Source organism: Fringilla coelebs (genome assembly GCF_963513975.1).
Source record: "Fringilla coelebs genome assembly, chromosome: 12".
NCBI lineage: Eukaryota > Metazoa > Chordata > Aves > Passeriformes > Fringillidae > Fringilla > Fringilla coelebs.
The window spans coordinates 8,793,633-8,820,034 of NC_140038.1; the positions used below are offsets into that span (position 1 = coordinate 8,793,633).

The window sequence follows — 26,402 nt, forward strand, 5'->3', positions numbered from 1 at the left end:
GAGGTACAGCGCAACTCAGTCAGTGAGTCAATAACATTGGCAGCCAGCTTACACTTGTGCTCCTGCTAGTGACAGCCAGGGCAGGGAACTGCAGAAATGTGCTGATGTTGAGAGGCTGGGCTGTGGGGAAGCATAAATTAAACTGGAAGTGGAAACTGAAGATTACTAAATACTGAGTACATTTCAGAAGAATTCCTAATTTTATCCAGGGCCCCCAGCAACAAAGGTACATATAATCTCACATATAATCTCAAAATAATAATAAAAATAATAGTAATTCTTTTAAAAGCATGAATAGAGTAATTTTAAGATAATGTGGAAATAACTCTTTGAACTCAGCAACGTGATTCACTCCTCCTGAAATAAGTGGTTTTGCAATTAGATCCCACAGTAGAGGCTTCTCTAAAGACTATAGAGAAAATACAAAAATTTAGCATATTTTTGCTAGCCATTGATTCCTCACAGTTGTAGTACTAGGATCAGATCTGGGCTGCAACCAGTAGTCCATTCAGTCTTGTAGCTTCATTAGTACTTTTTAAAAATACTTTGGTAGATATAAACATTTCTTCACTGTTTGTAAGGGATACCACATTCTTAGCACTATCATGTTACCAAAAGTAAAATAAGATAAAGACAATATCTCCTAAATATTGAGAATAACTTTTAAAAATGATTATTTATCATTTGCTTTTCAGCACAATTTAAGTGGTTACCATAGCTGGAATGAAGTACAGTGCACTGCCAGAAATTTCAGAAAAGTCCCTTCCATCCCAGGAAAAGTTCAGTTGCATTCTACTTTAATGGCTTCTGGCAAGCTTGCATTATTGTTTTTGTACAAACAGAAGTAAGTTTGGTACAAATAAAAAATGGAACTTTATGTGAATGAAGCAACCATCAAATTCCTTAATCTTCAAAAGAAACTGTATCCCTGAATAATTAACTATGATATATTTATAAAACTAGAATAATTGAAAACAGAATTCTAAGTTGATTCATGTGGACTGCGCTGAAATATTTATTATTCCAAGTCCAGAAGATCTGTCTGGGTTTTGTCACTGGAAATGTCTAAACTCAGTGTCCAGATGTTTATTTAAGTTGCTCCCACATAGTTCTAATGTCAATTACCAGGGGTTATCAGAGAGCATCACTGTGTATCTTCCTTGACTAATATTCTCATTTCTTCTGCATCTTTGATGTTTTCTTTCATTAAAATTCCTGGCTCACAGCCACAAAAATCTGCCGTGCAGGCAAAAAAACTGGTCTGCAGACATGACACATGATGATGCCCAATGTCTGTGCACGGATAATATTTATCATCAGCTATCATTTAAGCAGTCCTATAATCAGTACAATGCCAACTTAAACCAGTTCTGAGAAAGACACATGAAACCAAGGCTTAGGAACTTCTAATCAATATGAAATAACCTGGGTCAGCAAAGAAAATATTATTACATTTAAGAAAGGCTTTCTGAATCTGTGTGGCTTGGGTCTGATTTTTTTTTTTCCCCCATAAGGAAGAAGCAGGGAGAAAGCCAATGACAAAATAATTTCACACATAATTACAAATGGAATTGATGGATCTGTAACTCTGGAAACCAGAATTCCATCAAGACTTTTATAGTAACCAGGAGACAACACAGACCACTCGTAACAGTGACTTAAACAGAAAGCTTATCACACAGTCCCTGAAAGTTTCATATATTCAAATACAAATAATGGCCAGAGAGCCCAGCTTATGGGTTTATATATATAAAATCTGTTACCCAAAATCAGGGGGTTCATTTCATTGTAGGCAAATTCTGGAAGATTCATTTTTAAAGATTTGTAAGAAAACAGAATAAAATCAATGTTAATTTAATATAAGTGGTACTAGAGCTATAAGATGGCTGAAGGAAAGAGTACCAATGCCATTTCATGTTTTCAAGTTAGTACCCAGGTACTAATACCAGGTTCCTCTCTTGGTGAGGAATTTTAGTTCTCATTGATCTGTAAGAGACAGGCACATGGCAACTTCAATGGAAAACTGCTTAAATGACTTGGGAATGTAAATCTCATTGACTGTAATTTACTCTCCTTACAGTGTCAGTTTGGGAAGGTGCATCCACCTACCAGGCAAAGCCCTAACAGCTGAGCATTCAGCTTTGCAGAGTCTCCCTCACTAAGATCTCCTACAGATGGTGTCATTGCACCTCCAGACTCGGTTGTAATTCTGCAGTACAAGGTTTGTCACAGTATTTGGGCCCAGGGCAGCACAGGTTGGGCAGGGCAGATGACAGCTTCAATTCAGAAATGGGTGCAGAAGACCTTGTGCTGTTAAGCCAGAGCTGCAGTATCCGTACTCCCACCACTGTCTGACTCTCTCTGAGTAAATTTAATGTGTATGTTACTGACATAAGTAACAATTGAGAAAACTTTTTTTTCAAGGAAAAAAAAAGAAAGAAAAAACGTACAGAAATTTTGCAACTGAAATTTCTATTTCGAAGTGTGTAAAGAATATCTCCTATCAAGTACTTAGCTTCAGAGACTCAGCAAATCTTGCACTGCAACCACTTGCCACATTATATCACTGTCTTTATCTAATAACATACATTAATACCAGCTGGGATATTTCCTGGGAGGAAATAGGAATATGTTCATTAAGCATTATAGCTCCACTTATATCCCTCAAGATTTCAGTGGAAATCTGCCAATTCATGCATGACACAATTATGGTCTCCAATACAAACCTGAAAGAAAAGCAGTGAGGGTGTCAATACAAATTCCTACAAATTTTCCTGTCAAGAAACCACTCTTAAACTTACTGCTGCAGGACACATTCACTCATATTTAGGTGATTAGAAGTGAAATGCTTAGTTCAATAATTCTAGCAAGTTGAAAATCAATTGGCTTCCCACACACATTTCACTGGGTTCATTTGTGTCTCATCACATCCAGTAACTGGTTCACAACTCTTATTCACAAATTGCCTTGCATGCAGAGATTAAACAGTACACAGAGCCAATATCCCAGTTCAACAGAGAACTTGCACATAAACGTTCCTAGAGGAATCCAGCTTTGACTTCAATTCAGTATTACAGTGAAGCTTTCATGCTTCATCAAATGAAAGGGCAATTTAGTGAAAGCTTAATAACCAAGTGATCAGAACAGTTGCTTTAAACAAGAGATTACTAAATGCCTCTAAAGCTTTGCATACTTAATAATAATAATAATTACAGTATGGATTTACAAAGGAGTCAAATGCAGTTGTGCATCCATACATATCCCGTGAAAAGTCAGTGTGATTGGAAAATGTTTGGGCTGTAGTCAGCTAACATTTGCCCACCATAGTAGCAGCAGTGACACAGCACTGCAGAGAATGAGAACAAAATACATTCATTAGCTGACTGAAAAACAAACGATACCACAACAAAACAAATGTATTCACACAGCTGTCTTTTCTACCTCCCTTTCCCTCCCAGAATGTGGGAGTTTCCAACCTAAACCCAAACATTAGGAGACCAGGAAATCTCAATGGTGATCTCCACACATACCACCTAAAAGCAGTGAATTTGCAAAAAAACCTGTAAACCACAAACTAAGGGTCAGTTAGCACCTCCCTGGAACAAGACGACAACATGCAACACCTACACCCTGAAAAATTTGTCCTTACAAAATACTTTGGAGAAATTATGCTTCTTCCTTATCCTGCTCTGAAAAAGGAGCAGGGCTGGGAAAGCTGCCATGTCCTATTCACAGGATAGGACACAGCTTTGTTCCAACACAGCATTCCCTCTGAGTGTCCTCTTAAAGCCATTCATTTTCATTTGCAATAAAAGGCCAATTGCAATTCCCGTGGCACAAGAACGTTCCTTGCAGGCACTAACTTGCTGAAGGCAGAGCATGAGCCAGACACCACCCAAACTGTGCCAGAACTGGATCCTACTACAGCTCATTTTCACTAGCAAAACCCAGCATGGCACTCGATTGAGGATGCAGGCTCCTGGATGCCAAGCTGACTCTGCAGTGGAGCTGCCCACAGGAGCAGAGCAGCAGGCACAGGCACAGCCACAGCTGGGGCTGCTCAGGGCCAGCCACGAGGAGGCTGCTGAAGGCTGCCAGCTTGTGGTGTGCCTGCAGATCCACACAGAAACCCCACATTGCTGCCCAGGGCTGCTCAGGGACCACGACCAGCTCTTGCTATGGCTGCCTGCTCAGCCTGATGAATCAATTAGTCAGTACCCAGACACTACTGACTGATGAATCAAAATTGATTTATCAGTCAGTAGTATCTGGGTATTGTTCTCCCTGACTCCTGATACTGTGTCCCCTGTGGCAGATTCAGAAATTCCACAGCACAGAGCCACAGTTCTCTCAATGTACCGGCCCCGTTTCCTCCACACAGGAGCTCACAGCTCACTGTCACTGATGTTTTTGATCACATGGCCCTTAGTAGTCCACAAGCTCTCACCAGAACTCTAAAAAACAGGAAAAACATCTGCGTCTTTTCTACCCTTAGCTATTCTCAAGTCTGCCAAAAATAATTAAAGTCCAGCAGTATTTAGGTTCTTCTTCAAACATTATTTTCTAAATACCTAGCAAAAATTTTTAGGTGGCTAAATCCTCTAGATGATATTATCACCATAGCAGGCAAACCAGACTACATGTTGTCTCCCTCAGGAAAGGTTAAAGCTGCTGCACAGAAAACATTAGAGGGCTTTTCTTCTGAGCAGTTTGGGAATCAGGTACCCCAGCAATGCAGAAATCAAGGGCCTACAGCTGGTGTTGCACAGATCCTGCCTCACATGCTACAGCTCTCTGACCCACAGGCCACATTTAAACTGTGTTTCTGTGCCATCTCTCAGACCTGCAGGATTGGCCAGCTTTAGGTCTCTCAGGTGTTTCCTCATCCATTTGCATCCCTAGTTTTCTTTTCCTTTATATCAATAGTTTCCTAGCTCCATCTCAATGTTTTCCTTGTAAAGCACTGAAGCAAAAGAGTTCCAATTCTCTTCTAAATTTTACATGGTCAAAACAAAACATTATTCACATGAACAACTTCAAAAATATATTATCCATTCTTTATTTTTACTGTGTTAAAAGCCCATTCCAATATAGCAGTCCATTCTCAAAACAGAGAACAAGCTACTCAGCTCTCAATATACATTCTGACATGATCTGGAACTGGGAAACAATGAAATACACAACAGCAATACCATACGCAATCAGAAACTTTTTTCAATGTGACTAAACCATTTAATGATTCATCCTTTCATTATCCAGCAAATCCTCTCATGATCCTCTTGTGCTCTAACCTTTCACAGACTCCAGGACTGCACGTCCTCAGCATAGGATTCTTCAAACCTGATTTTGCTTTCTTATCATTCACAGAATCTTAATTCAAAGTGCATACCTCTGCTCAGAAGCAACAGCCCCCAGGAAAGCTTCTAGGTTTTGCAAACTTTAAAATAATATTAAAATTCATACCTTGAGCTCGGTTTGGTATTCACACAAGACTCTCCTCCACAAGGGCTCCCCAAAACTACACTGACCAGCTGCTGATTGTTTAATGAGCACATAATGAACTTCACCTGTTACCACAGTGATTGCCACCCCACCCTACCTCTCCTTAAAGGGGAAGTTTGCGCATTCAGGGATCATTGTGGCAAAAGCTCAACATGTTGAATGCTATCAAAATAAAGGTCAAGAAATCTGTCTCTGATTTACAAAGTTTCGAGAGCAAAGGTATGTGTTAATAGCACAAAAAAAAAAGGAGTTGGTTTAGTTAGCAGAAGTGTGTGCTCAGCAGAAGCCTAGATAGAGGTAAATTTCTAGAAAACAAGTCCCTCACTGCATAGCTTTGTGTGAATTCCTTCAGCACAGAAAAGCCAGCAGAGAGAAAACACACACACAGCATCTCACAGAGGTGTGATAGCAGTCAGTACAGGATAAGGGCAAGGATACCAACCAGGGGAAGAGATGCAAACAGCATGAAAGTGGCAATTTATGTTTCATGAAACAGCAAAGGGAAAGCCAATACAATTCTGAGGCTGCTTGTCCTTGAGCAGTACAAACTGCAATAATGGGAGGGCTGATGACAAGATGCAGCTGGACAAGCAGGTGGCAGCATGGAAAGCATTGATCTGAGAGAGGAGCTGCACCCACACGAGATCACTCATCTGGCCTGTGAGCCAGAGCCACGAGCTGAACAGAAATAGACACAACTGAGATCCACTGGGTCATCAACAGGGACACTGAGGGATCAATGTAAATGGCTGAAAACAAGCCAAAGAATTGTGCTGACAAAGGCAAGTGATGGTGAGAAGCTGGGAGGATGAAGAAGGAGCACAGACAAGAGAGGAGGGGAAAAACCCTAAGTATGAAAAGAAGGTAGAAAGGTGAGAAGGCCTGGAAAGGACAAACACCTGCAGAGTCTGAAATCAAATCAGGAAATAAGGAAAGCCTCAGGAGAGCAGTCATGGCAAAACTACAAAGATATTGAGGTCTCTCTGAGGTATTCAAGGATCTGAAGCACGGTAGGAGGTGCACAGCTGCTATTTAGATGGAGTTCCAGAAAGCAAGGTAAGATAGCAGTGGCAGGAGGATGCAGGAGCCAAACACAGACACACACAGCAGCATGTCATTGGAAAGGAAATGGGAGGCAGAATATTGGGTTTAGTGACAGCAGGTAAGCCTAATGAGAAAAAGGGCAGAGCAGCTGATGAGAAGCCAATGAACAATGAAAACCAGAAGGCTGCAAGAGGAAAGGGTTCAGGAAAGAGCAAGAGATGACCTAGACAAAAAATATCACAAGTAGCTTAGCAGCAGTTCCACTTGTCCAACTGCAGTACCAGGGTATGGACTGTGCCACAGGGACTGCCCAGGAGGGCTTGTGGAGCACCTGGGAGAGTTCCTGCCTGCTGGGGAAGTGCTGCCTGCACTCAAGAAGTGGCTGAGACCTTCCTCCCACATTTTCATCCCATGCAGCTTTTTCAATGACTTGCAGCTGGAGGAGCCTTGGTTTCCAAAGACATCATTCCTGCAGGAACATCCAGGGACAGCCCTGCACACACAGCTGTGGCAACATCTTGGAAAACAGGTTGCCAGGCTATACAAGGAATCTCTGAGATTTGTTTTAAGGAATTGAACTCAAACTAGGCTCAGAAAATCCTAGTCCATAGTGAAAATACCATTGTGAAATACTTTTTAGGTGTGTTCCTTATCTTTCAAAATCCATATTTTTATATTCATGGTCATGCAAGGAAGGTTGTTTTTTTGTCTTCAAATAACAGCCAAAACCAAAAATACACACAACACTTCCTCCAAGAAAACCAGAGGGTGGGTCTCTTAATTTACAGTATTGGACTATGAAAAATAGTACATCCAAAGTATGAAAGCAGTGTACAAAAATACAGAAAAACATAAAAACCTTTAATAAAAATACTAAAGTCTTCAGATGAACTTGATCTCTTGATGTTCTTTGCCATAATAACCAAAAACCAAACAGCAGAGTCCCTTAAAGCCCAAACAGAATTTGAGTTACAAAATAACTTTAAATTTTTAGCTATTTACAACATAAGGGCAGCAAGTGTTATTTTAAGGTGCAGGCAGAGAAACAAGTTCTCATGTGCTAAGAAGTTACCTTACAGACTAAAGATCAGGTATTTATTGTAACTGTCTGGGCAGGTATTTTCACCATACCATGAAAGGTAATATTAAATAGGTAAAAGAAGTAGCTCACATTTGTACAAGACAAGAGCTTTCGTAAATGTGAGCAGTTCACAGGCACCTCAGCTTTCTTTATGGACATGTTTTGTGCCAAAGCCCTTTGCAATCACATTTCTGCACAGAAGAAACTTTCTCTTATAGCTGACCCACCCTAGCCTGCAAAACTGTTTTAGAGAGCTTAGTTTGCTAAAGCTGAGAACTGTGGGGCATTCCACAAGATTTAACTGCCCCAAGTGCTCAAAAAACAGTCCTCACAGAAGACTGATAAATATTTGTGACATGTATATTTATGATGTCTACACTGAACCCTTCCTGGAGCTTTCAAGTGAAAATTTTAAGAAAAAACTGACTAGGTGAAGCATTCTCAATATTCAGGTTTGAGTTTTAAGAAGTACTGCATGAAGTTCACAGCTCATCCACAGCTCATCCACAGACACCCTTCCATGCATTCAGTCTTCTGCTGAAAAATAATCTTCATCTCTCACTTCTCTGTACTGCATTGAGGCCTCCCCCTCTGGTTCAAACCTGAGCATTTTGATATTCAGTCTCTCTGCAAGCTTCTGTGCTGCAAGCTTGGCTTGCATTTCCTACGTCAGAAAAAAAGGATACAGGTTAGAAAAAGTGTTCATTTGTCATTCTCATTAATAAACTAATATACTAAAATATAAACTTGGAATGATGATGATAATGATAATAATAATATCAGTAATGCCAAAGTGGCCTTAATTAAAAGTTTTAGCAACTAGCAAAGAAATTTCAGGTTTCTTTTCACACTTATACATAACTATGCTATTAATATTTGACTCTTTTAATAACAGTTGAAATTCTCCATGTGGCAGCCCTCAGCTGGCATACAGTAGTGTCAGTTTTAACAGAACACTTCTACAATAGTGTCTACTTTAAATATTAGCCTGACACTTCCTGGAAAGTCAAAATCCATTACACCAGAATTTGAAGAGCCTCAGAACCTGGAATCTTCAGACACAGCATAAATAAAGGCAAATGTAGATACTTGCATATTTTAAGAATAACAAATACTGCTAGGCCTTCATTTATGCAAGGCCAAAAGCTCTGTCATCACTACTAGGGAAGGTGTACATTTAGATTTCTAGTCAGAGGTGAAGCGAGTGCAATCCTTAGGTCAGCATATCAACCCACATAGATTTTGTTTAATGTAGGACTAACACTTTCAGAGAGCAATAATACATTCTTTAATTATATCATTAAAAGAATCAAGTAAAAGAGAAAGTGCCTTTTCTCAAAGTCTTCCCATCTCTCAATTCACCTTTATGAAAAGATCCCTTTATCTTTTCTGTTTTGGGAGTGATCCTGGTTATATAATTTTCAGACTGTAAATTCCTACCTCATAAGCTTCTTTTTGCTGTATCTGAATTGCTATGGATTCCTCTATGGATAACAGCTTGGCAGGGGAGTGGTGAAGTGGTGGCAGTCGAGCTGCTGTGATGTCATCCAAATGTTTTTTGTCTCTGAGTCTTCTCTCTTCTGGAGGAACTGGAGAGCCAAATCCCCCGGGTGATCGACTGGATGAGGAACCATGAGATGATCCACTCTGCTCTCCTGATAGTCTGGAAGACATAAAACACCTATGTTGTGATCCAAAGTTGCATCACAAGGTTGAAAAACTCCAGCTTCAAAACTTACTTTTAACACCTAAGAGTTGAAAATAAATCTGAAGTGCTATGGAAACACAAACAAATAAAAAGTAACCAGCACTCAGAGCAAACAGAACTATTTCTCTGCAGAGAGACAGTATCAAAGGTTACTCCTGGCAATGAACCAAACTGTTTGCTGATTTATTAGCAAACTAAAGTAGCAATGCTGTAGGAGTCACACAAGGCACAAACTGTTACTGCTACTACAACAGACAATGTAAACTGTAATTTTCCTAAAAGTGCAGAAAAAGCAAAACACTTCCAGCTATTAAAGTTCTACATGTTCTAGAACTGATCCAAAAGTTTTACCAGTTGTTTAGTAATTTTGCACCTTAAGCTATGAAATTCTATGAAGGTTCATGACAATTGCTTCAGATGGGTAGAATGAAACCACTGCTCAGCACTGAGATTCTGTGGCATTTAAATCTAGAGCCAACATATGAACCTTGTGTGTCATGAGACTTTAAATCTCTTTAATCATCACTAGAAAACAAAATCATCATGCTTGTTCTGTACCATTTCCCATTTTATGCACATACAAAATGTTTGTCTATGTCCCAATACTCACACATTTGTTTTAAATTTGGGTTTTTTTATGACTGGATTCTTGGCTCTGGCCTCTAGAACTTCAATATAATGTGGTGTCTTGGGATGCTGGCTTCCAAATACATTGCCCTTGTGTTTTGCCACATCCTGGTCTTTTTCCAATTTTTTTTTACTGTTTTCCCCATCTGCAATTGTAACTCTTTGAAAGGCATCAACCAAGGCTTCTTTACTATTGTCCAAAGCAGCTGTACTTTCTGTCCCATCCTCAGTATTGCTCTGGGACACCTGCTGATCATTGTTCAGGTGATTGCTTGTGGCTGACTTGGAGACATCTTCACCAAAACTATTCTGATCCTTTGTAACAGTCTTTACTTTATTATTTTTCCTCTGAGTTCTTTGATTTTCCAAAGCTGTATTTGTGGCATCTTCTTCAATACATTCTGCCTCCTGCCTTTCAGCAGAAGTGTCAGAAATGTCCTTAATGTTAGAGTTTTCATTAATGACTGAGGAATCTGCACTGTTCACTCTGTCCTCAGTTAGGACAACTTCCTGTTTGCTTGTATTAATCTCCTCCTGTTTTGCCTGAAACTCCAACCGGACAGCAGATAACAGCTCAGCTGTCCTGGCTACTTCTTCCTCTTGGGCAATGGCAAGCTTCAGCTTTTCAGCAAAATCAGAGATCTTCTTACCCTTATCTGGAAGCCTAGCAATGAACTTCCTAAAACAAACAAACAAACAAACAAACAAACAAACAAACAAACAAACATTATTATTATAAACAATCCTATTTCAACCTGAGATACAGAAGTTTTATTAGAGTGGCTAAATGGGGCAGGTTTCACATTGCAACATAAGCTTCCTATTTACATACTAAACTTCTGAAACACAGCAAGATGCAAAGCACTCGCAGCACAGCACTACCTACGTGTCGCCAGTGAAACACATGAGCCATGAAATGGTTTGGGTAGGAAGGGACCTTGGAAATCATCTCGTTCCACCCCCTGCCGCAGGCAGGGACACCTTCCACCAGGCTAGGTTGCTCAGAGCCCCACACAACCATGAACACTTGCAGAGATGGGGCAGCCACAGCTTCTGTTCCAGCGCCTCCCCACCCTCACAGGGCATACTTTTTTCCTTCTGTATCTATTCTAAACCTACTCTCTTTCATTCGAACCCCTTCCCTCCCTCCGTCGCGACATACTCCTGCAAATGGTTTTGCCCCATCGTTCCTGTAAGCTCCCCTCAGCTTCTGCAAGGCCGCACTTTGGTTACCCCAAAGCCTTCTCTTTTCCAGGCTGAACAATCCCAATTTTCCCAGCCTCTCCTCACAGGACAGCTGTCCATCCCCGTGCCCGCGGGCAGCAGAGCCACAGGGCCACGTCCAGCCCGAGCGCTGCCCGCACCCCCAGCCGCTGGAGCCCGCGGCCGCCCGCGCCCTCCCCGGCCCCGCAGGCGCTGAACGGGAGCGGGCGGTTCGTCCTCTGCCGCCTGCAAGGGGACGGGCGAAGTCGGCGGGAAGCCCGGCCCGCTCCTCGGCGCCCGCGCTCCGGCTGCCCTCACCGGTCGGCCAGCAGCCGCTCCTGCCGCCGCAGCATCTCGCGGAGCTCGGGCAGCGCCCGCCCGCGCAGCCCCGGAGCCGCCGCCATGGGCACCCGGCAGAGCCCCGCGGGCCGCCATCTTGCCGGAAGTGACGGCGCGGCGGCGGGGCCCGACTGGCTCGGAAGGCGAAGGACGGCGCGGCTCCGGCACGGCGCTGCGGGGGCCCCGGGGGGGCGGCACCGCCTGCGTCCTACGAGAACTGCATCGGCAGCGGGGAAAGCTGCGCCGGGTGCCCTGCGCGGCACGTGTGACGCGTGCGGAGCAGCGCTGAAAGCCTGTGCGGTTGAGTTTGAGAGCAATTTGACAGCTTTTAGCAATTTTTTGGGTGGGCACTGCAGCAGACTCTGACTTTTCCCCCTCCCCGGAGACCAATCTGGTATTCTGTCGAAGTTTTCCGACACCTTTTATCTGTTACGCACTACCTGGATCATCTGTGGAAAATCCCCTGGGGGAGTTCTGCCTAAGATTCAGGGAAATCCCTGAGATTTTACCAGCAGGAGATTCCCCGCAGTTACGGGACACAAGTTCATTGAATTGCTGCCTCTGTTCCGCTGTTTAAGTCACGCACCTGTGTCACATTTGTGCATCTTGCGAGAAGGAACACCTGATCCTGCAGGTAGGAGAGAGTGGGGAATACGGCACGGAAACTGCTCCTGCCAGCAGGGGAATGACAGTCTAGGAGGAATAAACTCATTAGACCACTGCTCCCACAAAATGCTCAGCTGCTTTATGACACATACAGAAAAGCAATGCCAGTATTTACAGAGGGTTCAATTTATGTGCTAAACTGCATAAACACAGAAAAAGTAAAGCAAAAAATGAAGAGAATAAAGTGTTAATAACATGGCTTCTGGGAATCACACCTGATCATTCTGTACGTCACTTGGAATGCTGTTCACTAAGTCTGTATTTGTCCAAGTTCACTGGGAAGGAATATTCATCTTTACAGTTTGGAAGTGTTAAATTTTGGAATAACATTATCTGTTTACAGGTAGCCCACAGCTCCAGAATGATGAACAAGTAGCTGAAATTTGGAAGGTGCTGGAACATATATATTCCTGGTTGTGAACAAGAGGGCAGTATCTAGACACCATGCAAGAGAGACAGCATCAACTTCAGTACAAGCTTGAAGAAGGAAATATAGATGTAGTAATTTAATACTATTTCTGCAAGAAAAGCTGTTATTTTCTGTTTTCTTCAACTTTATAAAATGTTACTTCTTTTCATTAGGAAAAGGAGCAAAAGAAACTTTAGATTGTAGGGGTTTTTTTTGGGGGGGGGGAGGCAGGAACTGCCTTTACAGTTACTCTGCTCAGGAATATTGAGGAGGAGAAGAATCAAGTTACACATACAATGTAAATCACCTCCAAAATAACAATAAAAAATTGTATGAGTATTTGGAATTTAATTGAATAAATTTTATTTCATTTAGGAAAAAAACTCATTTCTTATCAGCATGATGCATGTTTGTAATAATTCATTTTATTTTCCTTAAAAAAACCACTCCTCCCTTAAACTGATTTCTCAAAAAAAGTCCCAAACACTTCAAAAGCAAATCTATCTGTATTTCGACCTATCAACGTACTGGGAAGCAACCATCAGATCACTGCATTGCCTATATACCACATGCCTTTACAGAATATTGTAACCTCACAGATGCTCACTTCTATGTATTTTCTCTTTAAATCAAGAAGTCCCTTTTTCTTTTGAAAATATTCACATACCTTGTGTTGTATTCTTTTCAAAATATTCACATACCTTACCTAGTTCTAAATGGCTCCATGTCCTTCTTTTCTTGTGCTCCTTCCATATTGTGCTTGAGGCAGGGCTGGAAGGGCCTCAACTCGGGTCTCTCATGCACTCTTCTTCTTTTACACATGCAAACAGCCCCAGGGGCTGAATAAGAATGAAGTAAAATGTAAGTGAAACTCTCAGCATGTACATCTCCATTCTGTGGAGCAGGGATTTCCTGTGCAGAATTACAGACTTCATGCACAGAGTACTTACTTCTCATCTGTCCATATGCAGAAATTTTCAGATGTCAAATATTTAAAGCTCTCTGAAAAGCATCTGTATCCAGCTCCCAGAATCCCATGCTGTAGGTTGAGCACCAAGCACTGCCCATCTCAACAAGACTTTATCAGGGCTTGTTGGCAATCTGAGCTGAATACACATAAATAGGAAAGCATTATTTGAGTTAAAAACTTGACATTCTTCCTGTGAGCATTACAAACCTGTGACACTGTGATTATCGTGTTTGCACAACCTCTTCTTTAGCTGACATGTAGATTGCTTTATTTTTATAGTCTTAAAAACAAATCTCCATTATCAGTAAGTGGATATAAACTGTAAATAAAGATGTGCCACAACCATCCAAGTCTCATCCTGCTGAAGCCTGGAGAGCATCATCCCAGATGGGTTCAGATGTTATCTGGATGATCTGAGGCTGTTGGGCTTTTTTCCAAGAGCTGTGCCGCCCAGTTTTTGTTTATCCTGTGCAAGTCAATAGTTTTTTATTTCATGAAAGAGTTCATCTACTTTTGTGACTTGGCTTTGAGAGTCTTTAGCCAGGGAGTGCCTTCCTGTTCTCAAGAGCCCGTGTGCCAAAGGAAACACCGACGAGAACATCGAGGCTCTGCAGGAGCCGCTTTCCATTCCCACATGTTTGGAACAAACAAGGTTGTGAACAGTAAGAGTCTGCAATCTTTTAAGGCAGGTTTATTTCCAAAAGACTGTTGACACAACAGAACAACAAGTTTAAATACAGGGTTTATTGCAATTTATCCTTTTCATGTCCTACATAGGGGATGTATTAAAAGCATACAATGTAATACATTATTTGTACAGCATATATGAAAAGGGTATCCCAAAATACTTTCCAGAGTACCTGGAATAAATCACAAAAGAATACTTATCATGGTACAAATGTAGTCATACAATTGACTTACATTTAGTGTACTTTCTGGGACTTTCCTATATGGCTTTTATTGATGTTTACAGAAAATTTACTAGTTTCTAATGTGATAGTACTAATTAACTCAGTCTCAAATTGAGAAAATTTATTCAGAAGTGTTACAGTCTTTTCAGTCAGGTATGTTATTATCTATGCAAGTTTACATTACTGCTCATTTGACTGGAAAGCTCTACACTTTCATGTAACACAATGATATAAATACAGTTCCTCTCCTGTTCTTCACAGTTACCAACTTTGCACCAGTAGTCCAATCAAGTGATAGTCATCCAGCTCACTGGCTGTCAAAATGCTCTTAAAATACATCTTTGACTTTAGTCCTTATTTGGTTTAGAAAAAAATACTGTAGTTCATCAGTCAAGACAAAATTTACACAGAACACCTTTACAGTAAAAACTTAAGGCCTTGCTGCATTCCTTGTAAAGTCTTGAGCAGATTATCATAATGTTGCAAGTCTCAGAGTTAAAAACAGCTTGCAGCATTTTCAGGAGATCCTCGGGAGCATATTAAAAGTAGAATGAACTTCCTTTGAGTCTGAGTCAAAACAGCATTTTGATACTTACCCTGCCCTCTATTACCATTCATTGAGCACCTCACAGTCATCAGGCTCTGTATCCTGACTTCTAGCCAAAATCAGAGATGTAAAGGATTTTCACTATTTTAAACTTGTCAGTTAATGTCTTTTACAGCAACATGCATTTCCTTTTATCTAAAACTACCACCTTCACCCATTCACCTTAAGTTTGAAAGTAATTTTCACAAAACATGGTCTTGAATTACAGAGGGACTGTTTGGGCACAGAAATGCTAAAAAATATTCTGTAAGACCTAAAGTTGCATCCCTAATGGACATTAATGTACCTGTTGGGATTAGTTTTTGGTGTCTTTCTCTTCAAAAACAGATACTGTCCAAGTATTTGCTGTTATCAGCCACTAGATGGAGATAAGATTTCATGGGTACAAAGCTTATCCCTGAAATCGGTTATTCATCTTCTTGTGTGTTCAACATTATTATTTTAAATACAACTTTAGTAAGTGTACTTGATTTGAATAGACAGGGCTGAATTGCATTAGGCTGGAGATAAAAGCAACCCCTTTGTGAAGCTCTGTGGCAAGGTGAGCACCTCCTGGGATTGACACTGCATGCAATATAGATCATACAGAACCTAAGTTGTTTGTTTTCTTTTGCAGGTACTGTAATTAGAAAAAAAAAAAGTCCTTCATTCATGTTAACAGAATTTAAATAATATATTCCTACTTCATTTTAAACTCACTAAGAGTGGAAGATCAAAACAATATGTAAATAATACCCTATATATATATTTAAATTAGTTCACTACTAGATACAGTCACTCCTGCTGCTACTTTGAAGCCAAAGATAAGATTTTAAGTGGTCTGGACAAAAAAAAAAAAAGGTACTCAAAACCCCAAATCCTGATTCAGGATTGCTATTGCTGTTGGAATTGCAAGGACTGCTGCAGGTTGCAGTAGGCAAACTTTTGTTTCATGAAAACTCCTTCCTTGAATGGAAAAGTAAATAAATAAAGTGTCAGGGATTTTCCCACATAATTGCTACTGAATGTGTCGCCCATGGTCAATCTATCCCGTGACTGAGGAAGTGCAAACCAGTGCCTCAGTCCAACAAAGCAAATTCCATTATAATCTGCTCTATCCCTTACTGTTTTGAGCAGCAAACACAATATTCATCTGCCATGTGTTGAGGGAATTGTTTTAAACAGCCCAGTTCATCTCTCCCTCTCAGACCAAGAGTGCTGGGTAAAAAAGAGCTGCTCCCAGGTGAAGAGAGCCCTCAACTGCCCCAGGTCTCTGGGACAGGTGTGAGCCACCCTCAGTTTGGGCAGCTTCGGGGCTTCCACACAAATTCCCTCTGCCAGCACAGCTGCAGGTACTGCTCCAGTAGTACTGACAACAGAATACATTAGAGCTCCATTACTTAAACAGAATTACAACACAATTGAAGAAAAAAACCAACAACTGTACAGCTATACAAGTCCTTACAGGCATTTGAAATGACACATTGCACTACACAGCTTCTAAAGAAGCAATATTGCCTGACTGCTGCTTCGCCCAGCCTGCTGCTTCCCTATTCCTTCACAGTTAACATCAGTAGTAACTTCAGGTAAAAAGTTACTAAAGAGCTGCTTTCAGGATAAATTTAGCAAGACTCCATGCTGCTGCTCTCCTCTAAACTGAGAAAAACTTATCTAACCAAGCTGCAAAGGCGCAAAGATCTGCTTGTATTTGGCAAGCTGGCTGAGTTGGGCTCTCAGGATGTACTGCTCCTTGTGCTGAATTCCAGCACTCTCTTGAACGGCGTGTACGTCCTCACCGGCCTCGGGCTTTCAGGAGCTCTGTTCTCAGAGCCTGTGCTGTTCAGGAGACAAGAGAAAGCTTACAGTGTAAAGGTCAGTGTATCACACAGCTGGGCCTGTAACGCCATGGCAATGAACTTGTGCCCTTGTGTTGATATTGACAGGCTAAAATTAAACTTATCAGTGCATTTGGTATGTTCCATATTTCTTTTCTATAATGCCACAAAGAGTATTTGATAAAAACCGTGGCAGATACTGACATGTTTACAGTGCTGGTGCTCACAGTGGAATGCCCAGCAATAAAGTTATTAGGATTGAGTCCTGCAACAAAAAAAAGATGGTGGTATTGCATTTAAGAACAGAATTAATCATTAAGAGTAATTCCATGAAATCTGAACTGCACAGAGGTGTATTCCTCATAGAGGAAAAAAAAAAAAGAGGAAAAATATCAGATAAGTAGGGGCTGTGCTTACATACAGAGAGGCCCAAGAGAGGGCAACAAAGATAGGTTTCGATTGACAATCTGAGTGAAAAAACAGTGTATTTAAGGTTCCAAAACACATGCCATTAAAAAATGCTCTAGGCTGAACTCCAAAATGGGTGTATTTTTAAAATATGAAGGAAATTTTAGTTTGCTTGCTGATTTCATGTGCTAATTTACATTCCCTCAAACTAAACAATTCAATTTGTTACAATGAACAAGTTTACTTATTGGTAATAAAAGTAACGTGAAGTGATCCTCCTTGTTTTACTGGTTTGTTTCCCGTTTTGCCCTTCCCTGAGGGGCCTTGTGGGGAATACTGAAGTGCAAGTGCAGAGCCCTGCTCCCAGGGCTCAGTGCCCTGCCGCAGGCTCAGGGCAGATAAAGCAGGGAAGGGGAGGCACCACAGCCGGGCTTTGCAAAGCCGGGCTGCAGAGCCCCTGGCACCGCCCCCGGGCTTTGCAAAGCCGGGCTGCAGAGCCCCTGGTACCGCAGCCGGGCTTTGCAAAGCCAGGCCGCAGAGCCCCTGGTACCACACCCGGGCTTTGCAAAGCCGGGCTGCAGAGCCCCTGGTACCACAGCCGGGCTTTGCAAAGCCAGGCCGCAGAGCCCCTGGTACCGCAGCCGGGCTTTGCAAAGCCAGGCCGCAGAGCCCCTGGCACCACGGAGCAGCCACAGCGCTCCTGTGCAGCCGTGGCGATGTCGATGTCAGGGCGCTGCTTACCCGGCAATCCTCCACCCCGGGCCGGAGATGTCCCGCAGTGCCGCAGCCGTGCCCTGTGCAGGGGCGTTCCCTGCTCCCCCAGCGGTGCCGGTCACACTCCGGGCACAGAGCGAAGCGTGCCCGCAGCCGGCGCTGAGCAGCTCGGGCAGAGCTGCCCCGTCCCGCAGCGCTGCCAGCGGCCGCTCCGCACCAGAACCTGCCGCACCCCACGGTCCCCTCTCTGACTTCTCGACTTCAATTGCATTACTGGCAATAACTACTCCCCACGAGTTTGCAGTAAGTTTGCATCTTTTAAGAAAAAAATAAATCCTAAACCACAAATCACTGACATAAACTGCACCTAGGAGTGAAGTGCTCTTTTAAAACTCAAACGGTTAATTAGCAAAATGGTTCGCTAATGCAGCACTGATAATGGACATTCTGAGGAGTTTTCCTACAAACAAGCAGAAAAAGTAAATACCTGTATGGAAGATCACATTCTACACCAGTATCTCTGGTCTCTATATTGGTCTTTTGTTGGTTTTCCATTAAGTAGTCCAGTTTATCTTGCAATTCTTTATTCTGGGAAACAGTAATTTTCATCACAAGTTTATTTTATTTATGGTAATTAAACAAGGAAATAAAATTGCACAGTGCCCTTTCCCTAAAAGAAACAGTGTAAAAGTATGTATTGATAAAATAAAGAATCCTTAATTCTGGAAAGAATATAAATTAGACCAACAGCTTTATTCAGAAGCTTCTGGTCTAAGTCATTATAAAACCATTAGAAAATTGTAAGTCAAAAAACTAAGAGTGACTACTGAGACTTTATTACACACACTCCTGACTGTATGACTGGTGTCATATGTTTAATTTCCATTTGAAGAACAGCAAATACATATACTAATTGTACATCCAGATAGCACTGGATGACATTCATTCAAATTAAATTTGGTTTCATAAAATAATCACAATAATGTAAATTTAAAATGTAATGCCTTACCTCACATTCTAAGAAAGAGATTTTGTCTAAAAGCTGTATTATAAATAATTCCTTTTCTTTTACTTTCTTCCTTAGCATTTCAATCTATGAAGAAAAACAAAGACATTTAGTCTGATGGGGATGGGAAAGGGAAGAAAAGGATCTAGGTATCACAGGAAGAAAACTTATTCAATATTATTGTTCAGAAACAACTGAATACCTGTAAGTATTCCCAAACTGCTTTAATCCCTGGATTAGCTACCAGATTTAGTAGACTTTTACTAAAGTGAATTCATCTTGCAGAACAGCTAAACTGAAATCAAGGAACACTCAGAACACATTCAAATTTTTTTCTGGCAGTCATTGCAAGAATCACCATTTCTGAATATTTTGGTTTAATTTTCCATGCATTCTCACCAGTCCATTTTTAACTTTGTATATTAAAACCAAAGCTGTGAACAAACACTAACATCTTCTTCACCAGTGTAAAGTTTTTCAGCGTATCTGGAAACCAATGATTAATATAAATATTCCCATCCTGCTAAAGGAGAAGGATAAAATACTCAAGGCACAATAATGAAAACAATACTCTCCCAAAAATTTACTGCTAGAAAATATAAAATATTTAAACAAAAACATACAGAACTTTGAAATAAAACATGCAAAACAAATACACATATTGAACTGAAAAATGAAAAGCTGTAGCACCAACTGAACTTTAATTTAGTCTCCATGACTTTCATGTATCACATGTCACTGACACAATGATCAGTTGTTACTTGGAAAAGCTACAACATAAACACCATACAGTGTTTTCAGCTGAACAGTTACAGAATACAGGAGTGCTGTCATCATCCATCTTTCTCAAAATCAAGTCTTTCCTTTTTTCCTCTTTTAAAGTCCATGGAAAAACTACCCATGTCATCCAAAGCTATTATCATTTCAGTTTTCAACTCACAGAAACACAAAGCTTGTAGCGTTTTCAGAGAGTCTTAGAACATACCTCGATCTTCACATTTAATCACAACTTTGTTTAATAGTATGACAGTTATGTTTTCCCTGGTTCAGTAGCTTCAGTCCTGCCAATAAACTCCACTTTAGAAAAGATAAACTGTTCTCTTAGGACTTTCAAGTGGTTCTTCTCTATTAATATTCTCCTACTATGCATATAAGGAAATATTACTAACACAAATAATCAGTGCCACACAAAGAAGCCCAAAGCCAAGCACAGCTGTGTGATCACACTGGCACACAGCCATTCTTGCTTGTTATTGAAAATAATCAACTCCATCAGCTGCCTAGGCTGGTTTTTACATCAAACACAAAATATTTCTGTTTCCAAATAAGTGATCAAACCATCTATCATCCAAAAGCAAGACAACTTTTGTGTTTCACATACATTTACCTTAACTTATATTCATTCTATGATAGAAAGATCCTAAGATGTGAAATAAACTGACAGTAACCATTATGTTCAGCAGTATCATGTACAAACAGATTTTGTGTAAGTTAAAATTAAAGTTCTGCTTATTTTTCATATTGGCTACAGAAAGTCAGCTCCCTATGGATGTTTTTGAGTTATTTTAATTAGAATAGTCTGAAGGCAAAGATGAGCATGGACACCTTAAAAACTAACAGAGAATACAAAAAGGAAGACTTTGAGAAAAAGCTTCATCCCTTTCCTGAACACAGAACTGAAGTGCAAAGAGACACTTTGTATTTTGGTGAGGATGCTCTGGGGAGCAGCAGACTGAAGCATACACAACAGTACCTCCAGGCTGTAACATGTTTACATAGTACCAGTCAGAACCATTAAAACCATGCCCTTGCCCCAGAATTACACCAGATTTTTAAAATCAGCTTCTTTTTTTTTCTGCAGAGAATATTGTACTATGTCATCACAAGCTCTGTGTCTCAGTGTAGCAGTCAGACAGAATGGTGTGGTTAGACCATGCAGGTTACAGAACGATCGGGCTGTGCATTGTGTAACCTATATAAAACCTTTTGGTGGATCTTTAAACCTTAGGAACTCAGACACAGCCACACATCCCAAATATATTTCAGGAGAAATAAATGCAGCAGTGAGGCTGCATTTGAGGTGCTAAAGTGAGAGGCTGTTTCAGCACCAGGAAAAATGTCCTGCAGTTCTGCTCCCTGGACACAGCAGAGCCCCCTGTGAGGCCACTGAAGAAGGAAAGCAGGCTCAGAATGGAGCAGGAATTCTGCACCCCCAGACACATGGTCAAACAGCTGCCTCAGCAGCTACTGCAGGCCAAGGGCTGAAACATATGTCCTGACACAGATGACACATCCCAGCACAGTAATTTACTATAAAAATAAGTTTATTTACTGAATAAGGACTTGAGTACGCATCATCTTATGCCATTAACATCAGGAACGAAAAAGCTGATTTGATTAATCCTTGAGAGGGTACGTCACAGGGAACCAGGAAAACCAGGAATAACTCTAAGAGATTATATTAATATATTATTATATTAAATTTTAAAACCCCACAAATCCACATCTTGAGAATTTCTTTGTTTCTAGAAGCTGCATAAAGCAAGAGAACATCTAGCAGGTGTCAGAGCAATAGATTTTGACTTTGGGTTGAATACAAGAAAGGAGGAGAAGAGGAGAAGCAAGATGGGTCAAACACAACACTCAACTCCAGGCCTGAATGGTGGCCAGAATGGTCAGAAACAAATCAGCGCAAGCCAAAGACTCCCAAATTCCATGGACCGACTCTGTATCCAAGTAATTTCTGGACCGACTTCTGGATAAAATTACCATCAAGATGTTCCTGTGTTTTCTTTGGTCAATGCTCATGGTCTATAATCCACCTCATCCTTGCTGTGTCTGCAGACTTCAGAAGTTTCTGCTCACTGAACTCAGCAACTTGCTCCCAAGCCTAGCTTTTGCACAACTACCTTCTCAGATTTCTTCATCATTTTCTACAAGCACTATTCAGGTACATCCTTCAGGCTCTCTCTGCCAACCTTCTCCAGAAATGTCCAGACAGACTTTCTCTAGCCCTTAATTCGTGACCTGACTTTGTTAAGACTCCACATTTCTACCTGTATTTCTATAACCTTCCTGTCTACATTAGGCACTCAAACACAACTGGCAACCTACTTAACCTGTCAGTTACATTAATGACCTGCTCATTCCTTTCAGAACAGTTCTGCTAACAGTACTAATGTGACTTTAGCAACTCTGGACCACACAGTCACCCTTCTTCCCACCACTGCTTTCTCTCTTAACTCCCCCAACCCACTGTATCCATTGTTCCTCCTTTCCCTTCTCCAGCTGGGAGACATCTGACTATTCCAAAGCTGGGAAGAGAAAAGCTACAAGGCCCAATATCCAGTTTGTAAAATATCTGGTGTGCCAGCAATTGAGGGGCATGCCATGCTCTCAGCCCTTCAGCCACCCCACCTCAATCCCTGGCACTTCCCTGCTGGGCAGAGAAAGGGCACTGAATCTCTCCCCATCCTGGCACGATCCATGAAGTTCCCTGCCAGTGGTGCTGGGTGTGCAGCTTGCATTTCACATACCCACTGCAATTTCCAATGATCTGAATCAGCATGCAAGGTCCAACATGGAATGTGAATCACCCTGAATTTATCCACTGACTCAGGATTAATATGGTCACTGACTTCTTTTTTAGATCTCTCATCCTTGTTTCTGCCCTACTGCTGTCACCAACCACCTCTATGCTTTTGCCTCCTTCAGAAAACTTGAGGTCATTTCTCAAACTACCTCAATCTTCAGATTGGCACTTTTTCTTGCTGCATCTCCCAGAAAATTAAATTCTTCTTGTCCATCCCATTGATGAAGATCTCTTTCTTTCTCATTTCTGCTCCTTATAGGTTCTCCAAATACCAAACAATTGTCACTGTACTTGAATGGCCTGTGTAAATACTAAACTTTGCTTCACTAAGATGGAAAGTGAGATGAAAGAGTCAACAGCACTAAACTGATCTCATGGACAAAATACCAGTCAAGAGAAGAGTTGGAGAACTGCAAGGCCTAAAAGGAAGAGTTTGTAAAGAAATGCTGGATATGTGACTAATGGTATTAGAATGAAAAGTCAACAGAATTACAAAGCTATTAAAGCAGAAGGAAAAAGCATCTTGAGAGAAAACTAAAATTGTATTTAAATGTAGAACCTTTATAAAGAAGGCCTGAAATAGGAAACTATTTTATTCTATGTAACTCTGATACAGATTTGGAGACATTAAACTACACAGTGATCTCCTGCATTGGAACAGATCCAGCTATTAGGTAAACTCAGTCACCATTTACCACTTAACAGTATTATTTATTTGTTTAAAATATTTACCAGCACATGGTTTTAATATATATAAGTATCATATTATTCAAGTATACCTATATTTTCCTTATTCATCCACTATTAATGTACTGGGCATCAGTAACACCAATACAGAGACATGAACAAATTAGTCAGAAATATGACTGCACAGGACAAACAGATGCTACACAGCATGCACAAAACAAGACAGACAAGACATTGCAACATCAGCCTGAGCTCGCAGAGGTAACTGCTGTACAAGGGGAACAGGATTTTCCTCAGTCCTGTATTTCACTGGACCTTAACTGGTATTTATGAGAGGCTAGACAAGAGCTGAAACTTTTTCAGGGAGCATAATGCAGTGAATAGGAATGAGCACCTTTGCCTTTTAATCCTCCTTAAATCACATGAACAACTTATCCACTTAACTTACACTTTTTGTATTTTAAACCTCACATTGCATTTACAGAAGAGGTAACAACTGACTGATTTAGGTTAATGCACCAACGTAGAGACCTTCCTAAATGAATGAGCTCTAGGAACACATTATCCAGGGGTTGATGCAGTGTATTGCTGAAGCAGGGGCTGACATGTCCTAATGAGTTACAGACATTGGCTCATTGTCTGCACATCAACCCACCTCGTTAAGCATTACCTTAGTAATGGGCAAGTTTCTAATTTATGACTTGGCCTGGCAATTCCCAGCTGAAAGTGCTGATGTTGTGCACATATAAACCTTCTCACCAAACACCAGCAGTGATTCTACTTCTGCCAACAGATAAGCATTGTTCTGCTTGCTCAAGTCCACTGAGGAATGCCAAACACTTGTACTGGGAAGGGGGGGAGGAGGGTGTGGGATGTTATTCATGTTCTGTCCTTTATCTTCTTCCTCCAAGATTCCAAGGTGTGTTTCTCTTTCTACATTTCTTGTTCTGCATTTTTGTTGTTGTTTTGTTTTTATGGTAGGTACTATGCAATGCAGATTTTGGTTAATAAAAGTTTGGCATCTGTTGTTGGTAATTCCATCTTCTCCTCCTTCTCTGTGGCTTCTCTTACGTGACCTTGAAACTGTTCTTCCATATTAAAAGAGGGAAATTTCACTATATATCAGAAGTTGGAGCGTCTTGATACAGATGTTTTCAGATGTTTAAGTCTTTTTTGGAAAAAATTCTTCTTTTTATACCCCGTTTGTGCAATACAAGGTATCTTCTGTATTTGGGATATCATTTGCTCATTAGCACTGTGTCCTTTCATGCAAGTATCCTCCCCGACAGAACAGGAGACAGCTTCTCCCTGGTGTCTGGTCACCATTTATTATCCAACGAATCTGAGACTAAAGCTGGAGAACAGTTCATGGGCCATGACCTAGAGACAGTTCAATTCAGTAGTTAGGGGAATTTCATGTGAAATCTAAGTTCTGTAGATAATTTCTTGGCATGGCATCAGATATCCTTTTTTCTTCAGATCCTTTCAGAACAGCTTCCTCTATCTGCATCAACCCCCTTGCCTTGCTTATAAAATGTAAATGCTAATTTCCTTCCCTCCTCTGCTTCTCAACAATGAAACAACATTACATATAAAATAAGCTTACTGTGCAATGAAACTGCAATCCATTTCAAAGTGAATTGCATAAATCTCAAAACTAAAACTCTCTTAAATCTCTCCAGGTTTGAAATTGAGATCAAGCCACAAAATAGTTATATTGCTAATTTAAAATCTATGCTTTGTATTTCATTTATCTTACATGAAAGTCTCATTCCTGCAGTGGCACAGACAGGATGAACTGGTTGACCCAGCAGATAGATACCTAGAAGAGAAGCTTTTACCCCTCTCACAGAACAAGAACAATTTCAGCCCTGAAGGGAACAGTGTGGTAGCAGCTTCCCATGCCCTCCTGTGGTGCCTCTGTGCCTGCACCTGCCTGCCCAGTCCCATCTCTGCAGGGGAAACTCCTCAGTGGAAGGGCCTGAAGTTTGTGTGCCTCTGCCTTTCACCTGTAAGTCTCCCTGCAAATTCTTCCTCTCATCAAACTTTTACCTGGATTGCCTTTGCTCTACCCAGCCATACTTTAAGACAGGTACAAAGGCAAGGGCTAAAAAATCTGAGCCTTGGGTGACCCACTCTGGCCATCTGTCTCTCCTCACTTGTTTTTTGAAAGCCTGTGATGTAAAAATAGTATGAGAAAAGGGCTGGGTTTCTGAACACCTGCCAAATGCAAGTCCTGCACTTTTAACTGCCAGTACTGCATTTAAAATATACTACACTAAGCTGCGAACAAATAGATTTGTTTAACAAACAGGGATAAATCTGTCAGCCATAAATCATCTGCAATCTCTCTCTAATGAGAACATGAGGCTTTAAGACTATGCAGGATAACTTTCTGCTCAGCTGGTGCACTAATGAGCAGCAATTTTTGCTCTCACAGAAAAGAATCCCTATGAGGATGAAAAATGTGTGTGCATGAGAGCTGACACACAGAGGTGTTGAAGGTCACCATCTCCAGAAAATTTCCATTTTATTTCTCCCATTTATTTTTCTTCTGAAAGTTATTTTCTATGTTTCTATTTAATTTATTACTAGTTTGACTGGATCAAGTTGAAAAAGGTTCTATTAATGCCTGAGATGGAAGGATTTCTTTTCAGAGTAAAAAAAATACAAGCTTTTTTTTTTTTTTTTGCTAAGGAGTATAAGCACACTGAATTGTGAGTGTCCTCCTCTGCCTGGGCTCAATTTCCTAGATCACATAATCATTGCATTCAGTACCAACATTATGAGACCTATGAAGAGGAAGGTGTTACTCCTTACCTCCATGACCTCCTACATCTGATGATTCTCTGGCAGCATCCCCTTTCATGCCTAAGTTAGGACTGACCACCACCTTCTAACACATTTTTAAATGCAATCAAAATAGCACCAGAGGTGTTAAGAGTTGCCAGCTGCATCACAAAACTCCATTCTACAGCTTCCCTTTCACTTCCTCCTGGATGTTTGCTGTTCTTTTACAGAACGCCATGCATCTGTGATTTGCAAACTATCCATCATCTTTCCCAGAAACGGCTTAAGAGCAATCTATTCCGTGATTTTTTCCAGCCAGGAGAT

At 41.0% G+C, this 26,402-nt stretch overlaps 2 protein-coding genes across 3 annotated transcripts in view; both read right to left on the reverse strand.

Moving 5' to 3' along the window:
- Positions 1 to 5,049: 5,049 nt before the first annotated feature.
- POLR2M (RNA polymerase II subunit M) lies at positions 5,050 to 11,605 on the reverse strand. Its single transcript, XM_084214041.1, has 4 exons — positions 11,484 to 11,605; positions 9,946 to 10,641; positions 9,068 to 9,290; positions 5,050 to 8,291 (listed from the first exon to the last, which is right to left on the reverse strand). The coding sequence occupies exons 1-4, from the start codon at positions 11,567 to 11,569 to the stop codon at positions 8,154 to 8,156; spliced, it is 1,143 nt and encodes a 380-aa protein (XP_084070167.1). The 5' UTR covers positions 11,570 to 11,605; the 3' UTR covers positions 5,050 to 8,153.
- Positions 11,606 to 14,278: 2,673 nt separating this feature from the next.
- MYZAP (myocardial zonula adherens protein) overlaps positions 14,279 to 26,402 on the reverse strand; it is a 42,414-nt gene continuing 30,290 nt past the window's right edge. Inside the window, exons 11-13 of one of the 2 annotated variants that reach the window (XM_084214039.1) lie at positions 19,013 to 19,096; positions 18,491 to 18,591; positions 14,279 to 16,882 (exon numbers count right to left, since the gene is read on the reverse strand). In XM_084214039.1, coding sequence (XP_084070165.1) covers positions 16,780 to 16,882; positions 18,491 to 18,591; positions 19,013 to 19,096 — 288 coding nt within the window. In that variant the 3' untranslated portion in view covers positions 14,279 to 16,779. Of the gene's footprint in view, positions 16,883 to 18,490; positions 18,592 to 19,012; positions 19,097 to 21,271; positions 24,669 to 26,402 lie in introns of those variants that run through there. The other variant, XM_084214040.1, reaches the window with a different exon arrangement.

What these genes read in the sequence shown, in the direction of transcription:
- POLR2M (XM_084214041.1), bottom strand. Translation starts at nt 11,569, where the DNA reads ATGGCGGCGGCTCCGGGGCTGCGCGGGCGGGCGCTGCCCGAGCTCCGC. An exon ending in CCCAAATTTAAAACAAATGT is followed by an intron (nt 9,291 to 9,945) that starts GTGAGTATTGGG and finishes TATGTCTTCCAG; the next exon opens with ACTATCAGGAGAGCAGAGTG. An exon ending in AGCAAAAAGAAGCTTATGAG is followed by an intron (nt 8,292 to 9,067) that starts GTAGGAATTTAC and finishes TTTCTGACGTAG; the next exon opens with GAAATGCAAGCCAAGCTTGC.